General features: G+C 49.6%; 1 protein-coding gene across 1 annotated transcript; it reads left to right on the forward strand.

Moving 5' to 3' along the window:
- The first annotated feature begins 7,618 nt into the window (after nt 1–7,618).
- On the forward strand, nt 7,619–14,555 carry KRT9 (keratin 9). The gene is made up of 9 exons (XM_055336298.1): nt 7,619–8,212; nt 9,734–9,816; nt 9,935–10,091; nt 10,360–10,521; nt 11,282–11,407; nt 11,532–11,755; nt 12,118–12,692; nt 12,903–13,238; nt 14,339–14,555. The coding sequence occupies exons 1-9, from the start codon at nt 7,619–7,621 to the stop codon at nt 14,356–14,358; spliced, it is 2,277 nt and encodes a 758-aa protein (XP_055192273.1). The 3' UTR covers nt 14,359–14,555.
- Nucleotides 14,556–16,073: the final 1,518 nt, after the last annotated feature.

The raw sequence follows: 16,073 nt of genomic DNA on the forward strand, positions 1-16,073 counted from the left end.
ATTTGACTAGCCTGGAAGAATTTGGAAAAGATCCTCTTTTACAAAATGGGAAATGAAAACCCTTACCACATAAGGTCAATGGTAGATTGAATGATCTCACTCAGGCCAAGAGTTTAGCATTGTAGTTGGCACATTGTTGGTGCTCTATAAATGGTATAGTAAGAGGGTGAATTATTAGGAATTGGAATGAAATGATGTTGGTTTCTTCTCTTCACCTCATCTTCACCCCAGGGAAGAGAGGCCTGCTTTGTGTTCCTGAAATTCTGTGATGTTTTTTCCCCTGAGTTTTGGCATTAAGAAGGGTTTATCTGGGGTGATCTCTGGGGGAGGGTGCTCCATTCTGAAGATGAATGATTAGTTTCGGAGGTATGAGGGGACAACTCAGGGAGGAGGTAGTTTGAAGGACTTTCCTTGGATACTGGGAAGGGATGGTTTTGTGGCCCTAAGAATGATAGGACCCTGGTGCAGAGGGCCACATGGTATCCCTAGGGATGCTGAACCCTAGGGACTAGTGTTTCTAACTGGCCAATGAACTCATGTGTGATAGGATTCTGGGGAGTTGTTCACATTTGGGAGGTCACATGGACCTAGAAAAAGAGCAAAGCCTATCAGCAGTCATCCATGAGAAATACTGAAGTCTAGAATGTTCTGAACTGTGTAAGAATCCCCAGGCATCGTTCTGCTGTGGAGGTGGTGGCAGATTAAAGCTTCCAGCCCCCAAAGATCTGATTTAGAGCAATATAGCATGTGAGATTTTTTTCTAGACTTGAGTGTGGTGTGGTGAGCTTCCCCTCCTCTTGACTGGTTGCCATTTCTCTTTGAAGGATATATGGGGTGAGTGGGCTCACTTGATGGTAAAGATGGCAGCTGGAGGCCACCTGACTGAAAGCAGGTTCCATAGTGGGAGGAGAGGAACTCAAACAGTGGGCCTTGAGGGGCTTCCACCCTGTCAGGGCCCTAGAGGAAAAAAGCAGGCAGGGCTGCCATACCAGAGTCCCACATGGAGTCCACCTCTCTCCGAGGTCCCCTATCACCATACTGCACTGGGAAGAATGGAGTCAACACTGTGGGTCCTGCTGCTGACCAGTGCTCTTGTTCACAAGGCCTGGGACCACAAGAACCCACCTAAGGACCCAGGCCAGCCACTCTGAGGATGGCAAGACTGCCTCCCCCACCGCCACCCCCAGATCTGAATGATAGGAAACCAGGAAAGTGACTCCACAGCACAGTCTAGTGGAGGCAGAAGGAATTGCCTCGGGGAGGCCTGGGGCAGGTCACATGGCTTCTCTGGCTCCTCTTCCCGCCTAAGCAATTTGGTAGGAGTGATACCCTCTTCCTGCCCTCTCAGAGCACAGAAGGGCAGTGCGGGAAGAGTGTGGGAGACAGCTCCTCCAACCTCTTCAACTTGGGGGAACAGTGGCCTGCTCTAAGTCATACAGACTGAAAGTGGACCAGGTGCTCTGGTCTCTGGTCCTTGACCAGGCTTGTGCTTCATTCCTGCTGTGTTCTCTCTCAGGGATGAGATGAGGCTGAGAGCCTCACGGGACAATTATGATTTTTTTTTTTCCTAGCTGACTCTGAGGTTTTTGTGTTATGGGATGGACCCACCTTGAAATACTGGGTCCTCTTTAGTTTTGGGGACCCTTTTTATTGTGAGAGGAACTCAACTTTGTCCAGGGAACTTTATGGGCCCAAGTGGCACATCGCCCTGTGGTTACCTGATCTGGTGAAAGGCTCTTCCTCAAGGCCACTGATGACCTGGTTTGGGTAATGTAGCCAACTAGTCCTACAGGTTAGTGTCAGAGGGGGCAGGTCCTGATGTCCTGGCCTGGCTCAACTCATTGAGCTTGGATGCTGCCACAGAGGGGACAAGGGGATGCTAGGGACTTCCAGGGCAATGGCCTGGCCTCGGGAAGACAGGATAAGCACCAGCAGCTCCTCTTTTTCCCTTTGCTGGGCCAATAATTTCCTGCTGGGGCTTCCTTGTGTGGTACCATCAACTGTAGGGCCAGGCCTGGGAAAGGAAGCCTTTTCCTTTGAGGTACCCTTATGAACTCTGGGATGTCTTGGCATGTGAGAAAGGGTAAAAACAGACACAAAGAGATAGAAACAAATGCATATAGATAGACAGAGTCAGACACAGGGAGACAAGATAGTGAAGGCGTTGGGCTAGGACTAGGCAGCGAGGATCACTCATTCATTTATTCATTCATTCACACTTATTTATTGAAATTTACTCTTTCATGTGTGGAGGAACATGGGGGTGCATTGAGGCAGCCTGAAACAAGGAGAAAGGCCAAGTGAGAAGGAAGGTAGAGAGGGCCCCAGAAGGCATGGGAGGCTGGAGGGTGGAGAGAGGGAACCCCAAGCCTTGTGCCCATCTTAGCTCCCACTCACTGCAGGACAAACCGTGTTCTACCTTCTGTTTGTTTAGCTCTGTGACTGTGGCCAAGACACTTAGCCTCTCTGAGCCTCAATTTAGTCATTTTTAAAATGATTTAAAAATGAGTATCTACTTCATTAAACAATTGTGAGGATTAAATACGGTAGGGCAGGCAAAGCAATGGTGTTCTTGTCTGGAGCCCTAGAGGTCCCTTGATGGAAGAAATCATGATCCTCTAACCTTCATGTGACCCCCTCTCCAATCCCACTGAGCGCAGGTCCTCAATCTTACTAGGGACTCAACAGACCAGAGGAGTAGACTGGTAACAAGAGAGAGGGCTGAGAACCCAAGTTGTCCAAAGGGTTCCAGGGGAAGTTAGGGGGATGGTACATTGCCAGTGACAAGAAAATGTCCCACTAGGCGCTGGACCCACATAAGTAGTTTTACATTAGCTCTTTTAAGCCTCACCATCAGCCCTTCAGCCACACTGGCTTTCTGCCTTTGCAGTCACATTGTTCCTTCTCACCTCAGGATATTTGTACATGCTCTCTATGCCTTCTCAAGGATACTCCTATCACCCTTCACTGAAGTGTCTTTTTCCCAAGGAGACCCTCTTCAATCTCTCAGATGGGGTCACACCTTTGTCATATGCTCCCCATTTCCCTACCAACAGCACTCGCCCTAGTTTTGAATTATACATTTATTCTTGAGGGTCTGTTTTATCCCATAACTGCCCAAGAAGGTAGGGGCTATGTCTGGCTTGCTCACCACTTTCTCCCCAGCACTCAGGACAATGCCTGGAATATAGTAAGTACTCAAGAAAAGAGGAATCCAAACTCACAATGAGGAAATTGAGATTCAGTGAGGGGAAGCAACTTTCCCCAAATGAGTGGAAGAACTTGGCTTTAGACTCAGACCCGTCTGGCTCCAAAAGTTGGTGTGCTGAGCCTCTTTGCTAGGTATGTCTTTGCACGCTTGCCCAGAGTCCCTGGTGTCATGGGGTCTAAGTCTGGCTAAGTGGGGTGGTGGCAGGTGCCTGACATGTGAGGAAAGAAGTGTTGGCACACAGGTGAAGGTGCCTGGCCCTGAGCCCATGGGCAGTCCCTGCCTAGCTAGATGGGTAATGGAGGCACCGACTCGCTGGCCCATGCCTGCCTCCCAGAACAGCCATGCATGATGACTCAGGGTGCTCCCTGGGCCCCACCTGGGGCTCAGTGACACAGCAAGTGTGGGCTGTGAGCAGCTGGTTGCAGGCAAGCAGCAGGGCTCCTGTGGCTGGGGAATGGCTATCCTTGTCCCCTGCCCCCTGCCCTTTGCCGACACCATGTAGGTGTTTCTCCTCTGTTCGCCTAGTTGGAGCGGCCCCTTCTGTCCCACTCCTCTCGCTGTGCAGGCAGGGCCTGTGGATGCAGGCTGCAGCCTTGCCCATGGGGCTACAAGGGCAGTGTGGATCCCCTCCGGGTCTCAGGCACCAGGGTGTCCTGAGCTGATGTGCGCTGCACCTCACTCATGTGCTGGAGGCTTCTGGCAGGTGTTCAAGTAGGACTCAGAGGGCAGGGCCGGAGTCCTGTGAGGGTAGGAGCGTGAGCCATGTCACACGGCCCTGAAGAAATCAGTTACTCTGCCCAGGGCTTGGTGAGCCTCCCCTATCACTAAACTTGAAGGGATGGCACCCAGGGGCCACCAGAGGAGGGCCTCATTTCTGGCCACAGCAAGCACTGTGCTTGGCCTTGGAAGTAGGGCTCAATGTGGAGAGACCTGACAGATGTGGGAAGCAGGGCCGCACATGGGGAGTAGCTGGGCATTTGTCCAGAGACCCCTCCAGATGAGGCCTGATGCACGCACTGTATTTATGGCCCCTGACACTGTGTATGGGAGGGCTTCTCATGAGGAGACTGAGGCCAGGCCCCAGGGTAGGGAGGATGGGGCTAAGAGGCAGCCTCTGCTCTGTCCACCCTACTGCTTCCCTGAGCCCCAGTGAGGAGTGCTGGATGGAGAGAGCAGAGAGAGAGAGAGAGAGAGAGAGAAAGCTCAGGAGAGGGTAGCAAGCATTGGAGCAGATGTGCAGGGACAACCAGATGTGGGAGAAAGGCCTGACCTCTTAGCACCCAGGGAGGGGAGAGGAGCTGGCTGTGACTAGGATTTCCTTGTGCAGGTAGAAAATTGGCGCCATAAGTCCGAAATTTGTGGGACATCCAGATATGATAGTCTGCCTGGAGCACATGACCTCTTAAGTCCTCACCATACTGGCACCCTGGGAGATGGGCATCCCCATGGGCAGCCCAGCCTTCCTGGGTAGCTGCAATGGAATTCTGAGGATTGCCATGAGCTGCTCTGAGCTGCAGGGGGTTAGGGCCAGCTGGAGGGTGGTGAGTTGAGGAGGTGGCAGGGGTTGGAGGGCTTGGGACCAGGCCTGGAAATGGGCTCTCTCATAAGAGCCAGCTGGGTAGAGGTACCCCAGCTGGGAGCTTCTGGTCAGGCAGGCAGGTCTCAACTGCCCTGACAGAGTCAGACCCAGATGTTTAGGACACCCTCCCCACCAGCCCCGAACATGAATGCATTTGCAGAGAATGCACGTACAGGGCCCCAGAGATGCTGCTCTGCTGGCTCTTGCTTCCCCTGCTCACCCCAGCCCTGCCAACTCCTCCTCTATTCGGCTAGGGTACCCGAGACCTGGGGTTTACACCCTGGGGTGGCAACATCACCCGGAGATCAGGGGAGGGGGTAAAAAAGGATAAAGTCTTCCTAAATCTCCAATCACATTGCAGGCAGGTGCTGGGCTCACCAGCAGAGCTCGGCAGGAACCTGGGAAAGGTATTACCAACAACATGCTTGCCACCAACCTTGATCTAAGGGTTTCCCCGTGCATTAGGCATTCACAAAATGCCTTCAAGATTTTGTGTACTGTTTAATTTTTTATTTGACATTTAATATTTGATATTAATATTGTGTACTACCATTTAAGTAGTTACTGCATTTTGATACATCAGCTAAATGTCATGTCAACAAATACATGTTTATGAAGGAAATCCTATACCACTGTATTACTACCAAAAAAAGAAAATGAGAATCACTGGTCAGAAAAAGAAGGAAATAATAGAAATAAATACTTTACTTCTAACTAGATGCTGTTGCTTTCTACAGGTTCTGCGCCCAAGGCCAGCTTTGGTTTGTGAAATGGCGATTGGCAACTAGGGAGGTATGTTGAAGGGGCTGTCGGGTCCACCTGAGATTTTTCTCCTTGACTGATCAGAAGATTGAGAAATAGATAAAGGAATATTTTTCTCACCAAGTGACTCAATATTATTTAACAGAGTCTCCATGTGTCGCCCAAAAGCATCTCAAGAAATGTTGGTCCTTTATGAAGCCTGAACAACAGCCCAGAGGTCATTGCCTTTTCCAGAAACTGTTACCGACCACCTGGCATCTCTTCTCACCTTTAGCTCTTAGCCTGTCCTACTTGGAATGATTGGTTATCCTTCTTTTATTCTGTATGCGTTGGACAAGGCATGGTGTTGGGCACTGGGATGAGTATAAGATGAGCAATGGAGCAAAGTGCAAAGCCAGAGGAAGAGGACACAGGAAGGCTTCATGGAGGAGGGGGGCACACAGATGGGTCACCAGAGATAAGGAGGAGTCTCTGGGTAGAAAAGATGGAGGAGTGTTTGAATTGGAGCAAGCCAGAAGCGCTGAGCATTATCTGAGGTTTGGAGGGTGTTTGGGAGTATTGCAGGATTTGGTTAGCAGGTCTGGGGAATGATGGCAGACAGGGCCAGAATGGAAAGATTGATATGAGCCTTGAGTGCCAGGAAGGTAGACCTTATGTTGGATGTGAAGGGAAGTGACTGGAGTGATGTGGTCACACCCAGGTTTGGAAAGACCACTTTGGCTGCTGCATGGAGGAGAAGTCAGAATCGAGAAAAGCAGGAAGAGCAGCTATGAGCTGATGGCAAATCCAGGTGAGGGCAGAGTCCAGAGGGCTTCTGGGATTGAGTGATCAGAGGCAGTCAAACCATTTCTCCAGCACTTCTTGTGTGTCTCTTCCTAGGAGACCAGCACACCCTTAACATCATCCTTTTACAGAGAAGGGAGTAGAAGCACCGAGTATATAACTTGCCAAAATCACACAGCTCGTGAGTGGGGAGCAGGGGTTGACTCTGGTAGTCTGTCACCAGAGGGACCCCACCCCTGCCCCGGCCCTGCTGCCAGCCTCCTCACCTCTGTCTTCTGGCTTTGTTCACCAGAACATGCTTCTGTCTTTCCATCTGGAGCAGGGGGCTTGCAAATTCCAGGAAGACTGGAAAAGCCACACATCTCTGTATCCCTCTCGGGACTCAGGAAAGGCTAGGCAATCAACCAAGGTCAATTCCATACCTGGGCTGGGTTCCTGCTGGGCTCCTGCTGAAGGACCAGGACAGTTGAGCCCCTTGCCTTCCCGCCCAAAGGTCAGTCAACATCAGCACCACTTTATTTCTTCAGTCTTCCTCTCTGCATCCTTCGCATGAACCCTACTTTCTGTTTCCAAGCCCTGGTAGGCATGTTGCTTTATCACCATTGTGGCCTTTGTGTCATGCCACTTGCCTCCTTCATCAACCTGGTGTCTCTGAGAGCCAGGATAGGGCTCCCCAGCAGACTGGGGCTCTGAGAGGGCAGGGGCTGGGCTTCCCCCCTCACTGGTAGCTTTCTGTGGGCAGAGGTGGTGCTTCCCCCATCCTTCAAATAACTTCTTAGTACTCCAGTCCTCGTTCACCCACAGTGGGCACAAGGTGGGAGCAGCAAGGGGCGCAGACAATGATAATCATCAATGGGAGAGATGACTCTACTCCTGGGAGTTTCTATCCCAGAGGGGCTAAGTCTCAGCTAAGTCTCTGCTGTTGGGCCAGCTGGAGACCAAACTCTAGGATCTAGGTCACCCCCTTGGCAGCAGAGCTGATTTATGGTGCCCCTGACAGCCTAATATCACCAAATTACCCCACACAATGGAGAGAGGCTGGGCTGCCTCCTGGCAGTCGCTAAAGGACGCTGAGCCTGGGGCAGCCCTGCCGCCTTCTGATCCCAGACCTCCTTTGGGTCTGTGAGGGAGGGGGCTGGTGCAGACAGAGGCACACCCAGGCGTGCCATCATCAACTGGGGGTATAAGTAGGAAGCCTTGGGGACAGCTCTGTACCCTGCACTCGGGAGCCAGTAGCACTCAGACGACTACTTCCTGTCCCACAAGCTGCAGCAGAGCCAGCCATGAATCGCAGACAGTTCTTGTCCTCCCACTGCAGCCATGACAGCTCTGGGGGTGGTGGGGGCAGCAAGATGTTCTCCTGCAGCCGCAGCAGCTTTTCAGGAGCTGGTGGAGGAGGGGGCCGATTCAGCTCTTCTAGTAGCTTCGGAGGGGGCAGCTCTGGGGCTTGTGGGAGGGGAGGTGGTGGCAGTTTTGGATCTAGCTACGGTGGAGGATCTGGGGGCGGTTTTAGTGCTGGTAGCTTTGGGGGACATTCTAGGGGCTTCAGTGGTGGTTCTGGAGGAAGCTTTGGGGGTGGATTTGGAGGAGGCTTTGGGGGCTTTAGTGGTGGTTCTGGAGGAGGCTTTGGGGGGCCTGGGGGATTTGGCAGTGGCTTTGATAGTGGTGCTGGTGGTATTCTGGGTGCTGATGAGAAGACCACCATGCAGGACCTCAATTCCCGGCTGGCCTCCTACTTGGATAAGGTGCAGGCATTGGAGGATGCCAACAAGGAACTGGAGAGTAAGATCCGGGAGTGGTATGACAAGCAGGGGCCTAGGGCCTTCCATAGGAATTACTCCCCCTACTATGACACTATTGAAGACCTCAAGAACCAGGTAGGTGGGGAAACTCTGACCCCTCTCTCCTGGTCTCTCTGCCTCACACTCACACACACACACATACACTCACATGGTTTATCTTCCAAAAAAGTCAGATGCTAGACTCTAAGCTTAGATCATCGTCAAGGAATCCATTTTTTTAAGAAACATTATATTTTCATCAGAAACAGAGTTTGTTTGGTTCTTGATGGCACCAGGGCTGGGACTTTGGCCTGTGCTCTAGGCTTTAATCACCATGTTCAGAGTCTGAGCAGAGCAGTGAAGAGGCTTAGATTAACATGGGTGAGCCTGAGACTGGATGTGGGGATCTCCTTTTGGAGCCTGGCCAAGAGGTAGTGGGGTAGTGGGGAGGGAATAAAGATGGGGGCACTCCCCTTTATGAGCCAGGGATGTGATCCTGGGTCTGTCATCAATTCACTATGTGACCTTGGGAAACCTGATGCCCTCTCTGGACCTGTTCTATGCATTTAATACAGAGGATGGGCAGACCAGCTCTTAGGTCTCTGTTGGCTTAAAACTTCTGTAATCATGCAAAAAAGAGGTAAGAGAGCTACTGCCCCAAATTGGTAGATCATATGGCTCAAGGGAGGAGAAAATCTGTTCCTGTTTCTCCTCTCACTCCCTAAGAATTTAGAGCAGAAAAACTAGAAGCTGTATCTATTCCTTCCTACCTCTCCTGGGCTCCTATAGAGGCCTGTCTTGATATTTTCAGTTTTGTTGGACCTAGGTACACATGCTAGTTGTTTAAGTGATAACAGGATCTAAAACTCTGGGGATGGAAGTAATCTATCCACTCTTCCATCTCCCCACACGCTGCCTCCACATACCAATCCTCCCACCATCCATCCATATATCAACTCATCTATCCATCCAAATTTCCATCTATCCATTTATTCATTCATTCACCCAATTTAATGAATAACTGCCTTCCATGTTGCCCGTGGCAGACATAGTGATGTACCAGACTTGGTCTCTGTCTTGAGGAGCTCACAGTCTAGCTATAGTTTGCTGTTCCCGCCTATCTCCCTTGCATTTACAACTTCTGCTAAACAGCCTCTAGATATCCTGTTTCTTCTATCCCACACCTCTCCCGTCTACTTTATCCATGTGCAATCCTAGCTATCCTTCAGGGATCAATTCTATTGTTACCTCCTCCCTGAAATCTTTCTTACAGTGCCATAGCCATATGTCATCTCTCCTTTCCTTGAGCTCTTCTATGATACTTTGGATGTGGTAGTTGACTGTGGGTTCCCTGAGGAGCAATATCTCATTGATGTCTAGACCTCACAGTGTTTGTTGTAGTAAATCTTCAAATATTTGTTGAATTAACACTGAACATCCTTGCTGAAGCCTGTGAGAGGTCTGTGCTGTGTACCAGCTTTTGGAAGCTCCTTCTACCTCTTAAGCATCTTCCTGGATGGCGTTCTTATCTCTTATGGCTTTGCCTGGCTTCTTGCCTCCTAGCAATGAGTCATAGAAAAGGAGCATGAGTTCCATGCCATCTCCTCTTTTTCTTAGATTGTGAACATCACAGTGGACAACAATAAGACCCTCCTGGATCTTGACAACACTCGAATGACATTGGATGACATCAGGATGAAGTGAGCCCTGCTCCCACTCCCTATGCTGTCATCAATCTTCCTCCACCCCCTAGTGCTCTGAAAGTCCCTTTGGGACTGGTGTCCTCTTGCTCATTCCCTACCTGTGGCTGTTCTGCAGGTGTGATATAGAGAACAACTTGCGACTAGCTGTGGATGCTGACATCAATGGCTTGCAGAAGGTGCTGGTTGACCTGACCATGCAAAAGTCTGACCTGGAGATGCAGTATGAGTCTCTGCAGGAGGAACTGATTGCCCTCAAGAAGAATCACGAGGATGTATGGTCCTGGCTTCTTATGGCTTATTGAGAAAAAGGAGGAACAGAAGTTGCAGAGACAGTGAAGGGATAGCTATGGGCACTGACACCCTTTTCCTGACTTTTGAGGACACTCCCAGTGCCTCCTTAGGAGTGCCTATGGTGGTGGTTGGGCTTTGCCTTCACAACTGTGCCTCCTTTTTGTATCTCTGAGGAAGCAGAGGGGGACGGCTAAGACCTGGTGGAGAGGATCCCACCCTTTGACCTCATATCTCCTTGGTTCCTGGCAGGAGATGAGCCAGCTGACTGGACAGAACTCTGGAGATGTCAATGTGGAGATGAATGCTGCTCCTAGCAGAGATCTCACCAAGATCCTCAATGACATGCGTGAGGAATATGAGCGAATCAGTGCTAAGAATCGTAGGGACATTGAGGAGCAATATGAGACTCAGGTGAGCAGAATGGGCTGCCCATTCAACATTCTCTTTCTCTTCCATGGATCTCTCCATTCCTCTACCCCATCTCTCTATTCCCCCATCCCTCCATCTCTTAGTCCAGCTGTTATCTATCCATCTTCATTCATTAACCACAAACACAATTATTAAGTAGCTTGTCAGTGCCAGGTTTTATGTGAAGTCCTGATGTCCCAGAGATGAGCCAAAATGAGACTGCTGTCCTCAAGAAGGTTATTACATATGTGAACAGTTTGTTACATACTGAACATTTACTTTCAATTATCTATTACATTTGTGAATACATGTGAACAAAGGCCGAGCATGAACAACTCATGTAAGGCTATGTGCCATCAGAATCTAGTAGAGGTACATGGTGTGCCTCTCATGCCACACGGAACCTCCTTGGGCCTCCAATGCCTAGCATAGACCATAACCCCTGGCCTATGAGAGCATGATCTGTGGGGTGTGTGTGTGTGTGTGTGTGTGTGTGTGTGTGTTTGGGGGTCAATTTGAAATAAGGTTAGAAAGATGGTTTGGGGACAAGTGTGAAGAGTCTTGAAGCCTTGCTAAGAGGGAATGCTAAGTTGAGAGAATTGGATCACCTTGGCTGGCTAGCAGACCCAGAACTCAGGATGATTTGTCCTTAGTTTTGTCTCACTCTTGGCTACAGAGGCAAAGGTCCTGGTGAGTGGGGCAGAACTTTTCCCATTGCAGCCTCTGGTCCAGCCTGATTCTCACTGAGTTCTTGGGTTTTCAGATGAGCCAAATGGAGCAGGAAGTGATGAGTAGTGGCCAGGAGATGGAGTCCAACCACAAGGAGGTGACCCAGCTCCGGCACAGCATCCAGGAGATGGAGATTGAGCTGCAGTCTCAGCTCAGCAAGGTTGGTAGTTCTGCTCTAGAACCTATTCCAGGATGGGGCACTGAAGGTGTGGTATGATCCCTAGGAGTGGGAAGGGAAGAGCTATGATGTAGCATCCCTCTTATAGCCTCTTCCTGCCTCCTAGAAATCGGCCCTGGAGAAATCCTTGGAGGACACCAAGAACCACTACTCTGGCCAGCTGCAGCAGTTGCAGGAGCAGATCAGGAGCCTGGAGGGCCAGATCACTGAGATCCGGGGAGAAATTGAGTGCCAGAATCAGGAATATAGCCTTCTGCTCAACATCAAGACACGGCTGGAGCAGGAAATTAAGACCTACCACAGTCTCCTTGAGGGTGGCCAGGAGGACTTGTAGGTTCCCCAGGACTCTGTGGAATCCCTGTAATTTCTAAGTCCCTGGCACCACATTGTCCCTGGTGTCTGGGGAAGTTCCTGTACACAAGGATTCTGATGGGTTGGGGACTTCTTCATCCTAGGAGAACCTCAAAGGCTTTGGAAAAGGGGTTTGGTAACAAAGAGAGAAGGGACTAGTGCTTACTCCAGGGAGAGGAAGGCTCTCCTCTTAAACTGTGGTGCCAGCCCAGCCTGTTCTCTGCCTTGCAGAAGGAAAACTTAGGGATACTCACATTTGGGTCTTGACTCTGTCCAGATCCACCCTTGAATATGTATGTAGGGTCATTCATTTTTCTCTCTGTGTTATCTTTCCTTCTCAGTGAATCTCATGAATCTGGACAAAGTCATTTTGGAAGTGGCGGAAATAGACAGCAAGGTGGAAGTGGAGGCAGTCATGGAAGAGGATCCAGGGGAGGGAGTGGTGGCAGCTATGGTGGAAGAAGTAGTTCTGGAGGAGGGAGTGGAGGCATCCATGGAGGAGGAAGTGGTGGCAGCTATGGTGGAGGAAGTAGTTCTGGAGGAGGAAGTAGAGGCAGCCATGGAGGAGGAAGTGGTGGCAGCTATGGTGGAGGAAGTAGTTCTGGAGGAGGGAGTGGAGGCAAGGGAGGAAGTGGAGGCAGCTATGGTGGAGGAAGTAGTTCTGGAGGAGGAAGTGGAGGCAGGGGAGAAAGTGGAGGCAGCCATGGAGGAGGAAGTGGTTCTGGAGGAGGAAGAGGTGGTGGCTGTGAAGAAGGAAGTGGATCTGGAGGAAGAAGTGGTGGCAGCTATGGAGGAGGAAGTGGATCTGGAGGAGGAAGTGGTGGCAGCTATGGTGGAGGAAGTAGTTCTGGAGGAGGAAGTGGTGGCAGCTACGGTGGAGGAAGTAGTTCTGGAGGAGGAAGTGGTGGCAGCTATGGTGGAGGAAGTAGTTCTGGAGGAGGAAGTGGAGGCAGGGGAGGAAGTGGAGGCAGCCATGGAGGAGGAAGTGGTTCTGGAGGAGGAAGAGGTGGTGGCTGTGAAGAAGGAAGTGGATCTGGAGGAAGAAGTGGTGGCAGCTATGGAGGAGGAAGTGGATCTGGAGGAGGAAGTGGTGGCAGCTATGGTGGAGGAAGTAGTTCTGGAGGAGGAAGTGGTGGCAGCTACGGTGGAGGAAGTAGTTCTGGAGGAGGAAGTGGTGGCAGCTATGGTGGAGGAAGTAGTTCTGGAGGAGGAAGTGGAGGCAGGGGAGGAAGTGGAGGCAGCCATGGAGGAGGAAGTGGTTCTGGAGGAGGAAGAGGTGGTGGCTGTGAAGAAGGAAGTGGATCTGGAGGAGGAAGTGGTGGCAGCTACGGAGGAGGAAGTGGATCTGGAGGAGGAAGTGGTGGCAGCTACGGAGGAGGAAGTGGATCAAAAGGTGGAAGTGGAAGATCATCTCAGGTCCAGTCCTCTTCCTCCAAATCTGGTGAATGTGATGATACACAAGGTAAGGGACAATTCTAGCTTGTGGGGTCAGGGAGGCACAGATGTTAAGCTGTCAAGGTACCACCACTTTTTGAGTATCTTTGAGCTTTTCTGGGGAATGCATATTCTGAAGAGTACTAGATTTTAGGGAGGTCACTAGTGAGGTGTCTGACTTGCCCTTGTTTCTGAATTATCATTAATTTTTATTGAGCTTTGGGTGAGGATAGAACAAAATCTACACATGGCCTGAGTCTCAATGGCATAGGAGATGGGTTGGGAGTTGTGCATTATCTTACATACTTCCCACCACATCCTATGAGGTGGGTATTGTTATTATACCCATTTTGGAGATAAGGAAAATGAGTTTCAGAGAAGACATGTAGCTTATTCAAGATCATACAAAAAATAAATGAGGGACTCAGCTCTGTGGGTCTTCATAGCCAGCACTTTTAATCATCACGAGGATGGGGAGATCTGGATCAGCAACAGTTCAAGTAGAAATGAGGTTCAGGTGTTGTCATCAGTGGTTAGTTCATACAAGTCAGTTATCTGGTGCAACCGTCTAAAAGGGCATATACTGAACACAATAATCTCAATGTAGGAGAGTCACACAGTGAAGTGGTCTCCAGCTCAGAGAAAGTTTCCCCTTGTGTATGCTGAAATTTATAAAACAAGAATTTAATATGAAATTGTAGTAAAAGCCTGGATAACACAACTGGGAATGTTTAGGTCCAAGAAGCCTTCAAGTGCACGGGAGCTGTCCTTCTTTGGGTGGGTGGTGTGATTTTTGTGTGTCAAGTGGCACTGCAGGGCCATGGATGTGCATGTATAGGCTGGGGCCATCCTTGCCTAAATATATAAGAAATTTACTAATAAATCTGTTGAATGGAGGAGGGACCAGGCTCATGAGCCTTCATCTTCAGAAATGGGAGAGTATCTGTTAGGGCTGCAGGACAGCTTTAGGAATGAGATGGAGGCCACTGGGATCCCAAGGTCCTTCCAACTATTTGAGCTCCAATCTTCTTGCTCCCAGTTTGTCCACCTTTCTTTAAGTCCCAGTCTCCCTGTCTCTTGTTCTAGGTTCTCTCTTCACACTCTTACCTCTCTTCTGTCTCTCCACAGGCTACCACATTCGATACTAGAGCTCCTGTAAACTCTCCTGGCCCTGCCCCAGCCAAGTATTCTCCAGACAGGCAGCCCCCAGATGAAGCCTGCTCATTGTCTTCTGGCATCAGAAATAGCTGGCAACAAGGCCCAGAGCTCATGTGGAACTGGGCTGAGTGGGCATGTGTACCCTTGGGAGGGTTGGGGAGATCTCTCTTCAACTGTTTGGTCTGGGGTTGATCCCATTCCCTGCCCGATCTCAAGTTTCTAATAAAGCTTTCCTACTGCAAATCAAACTTGGACTTTGACCCATTTGTTCTTTGGGATTAAGAAGGGACAGAAAGGAGGTGAAGGGAGAATCAAATGAATGTAGTCTGTGTGTTGGTTAGGTTTTCTATCAGTTGACTTTTGCTTGTAACAAAGCAACCCACAATTTAGTGGCTTAAAATGACAACTATTTATTTAGCTCGTGATTTTGCATTTGGCAGTTTAGTCTGGGCAGTTCTATTTTCCTGCATGCATCTATGGTCAGCTGCAAATTGGCTAGTGGCTCTGCCTCTGGGGCTTGGCTACATGCTGTTTGAAGGTGCTGGGTGTGAATGAGATACATGACTCTCATCCTCCAGCTGGCTAGCTCAAGCAAGTGTCCCAAGATAACGAGTAGAAGTATGCAAAGTCTCTTGAGGCTTAGGCTCAGAGTAGTCACTTTGGCTGCATCTTGCTGTCCAAAGCAAATCCCAACCTTGGTCAGATTCAAGAGCAGAGGAAATAGATTCTCCTTGATGGGAAGAGCTACAAAGTCACATGGCAAGGACGTGGATATAGAGAGGGCCATAACTGAGGCCAGTTTGTGCCAACAATCTGCCACAGTCTATTAGGAGGTCATGTGCTAGTTACAGAGGAAAGCAAGACAAAAAAACATTGTGGTTTTGCTTTGGAAAATTTCATAGATGGTAAAAAATATAGCACAAATAAAATGCTCTAAGCCACAGTAATGAATATTCCATAAGACAGCAGCCAACAATATTCTCCAAGGATTCTGATTGGGCCTGATACAAAGCTCCTTGTCCTGACTAGGGACAGATGGCTCCTCAGCCTATGTTCCGGGTTTTACAGCTGCATATCAAAACTTCCCAAAGCTTAGAGGCTTAAAAGAACAATGATGACATCTCAATCACATAAGCTCTTTAAAAGGAAAGAGTTTTCTCTGGCTGGTTATAGAAGAGAAGTATGAGAGACACCTGAGTGGCTTAGTGGTTGAGCATCTGTCTTTGGCTCAGGGTGTGATTCCAGAGTCCCGGGATCGAGTCCCACATCGAGCTCCCTGCCTGGAGCCTGCTTCTCTCTCTGCCTGTGTCTCTACCTCTCTCTCTGTGTCTCTCATGAATAAATAAATAAAATCTTAAAAAAAAAAAGAAGAGGAAGTCTGAGATTTGAAGCACAAGATTTTGATATGCCACTTCTGGCTTGAAGATGAAAGGTGCATGTGGCAAGAAATGTGGGTGGCCTCTAGCAGCTGAGAGCCACCAAGAAAAAGAGAATCTCAGCCCTCCAGTTGCAAAGAACTGAATTTTTCCAAGAATAAGAAAGAGTTTGGAAGCAGATTTCCCACCAGAGTCTCCAGATAAGAACTCAGACTGGTAGACACCTTAATTTCAGCCTTGTGAAACAGAGAACACTTCATAGAGAACCCAGTCATACCTGCAGAGCTGTGAACTAATATATGGGTGCTACCTTAAGCTTCTACATTTGC

This window comes from Nyctereutes procyonoides, unplaced genomic scaffold, assembly GCF_905146905.1.
Source record: "Nyctereutes procyonoides isolate TBG_1078 unplaced genomic scaffold, NYPRO_anot_genome, whole genome shotgun sequence".
In the NCBI taxonomy this organism is placed as follows: domain Eukaryota; kingdom Metazoa; phylum Chordata; class Mammalia; order Carnivora; family Canidae; genus Nyctereutes; species Nyctereutes procyonoides.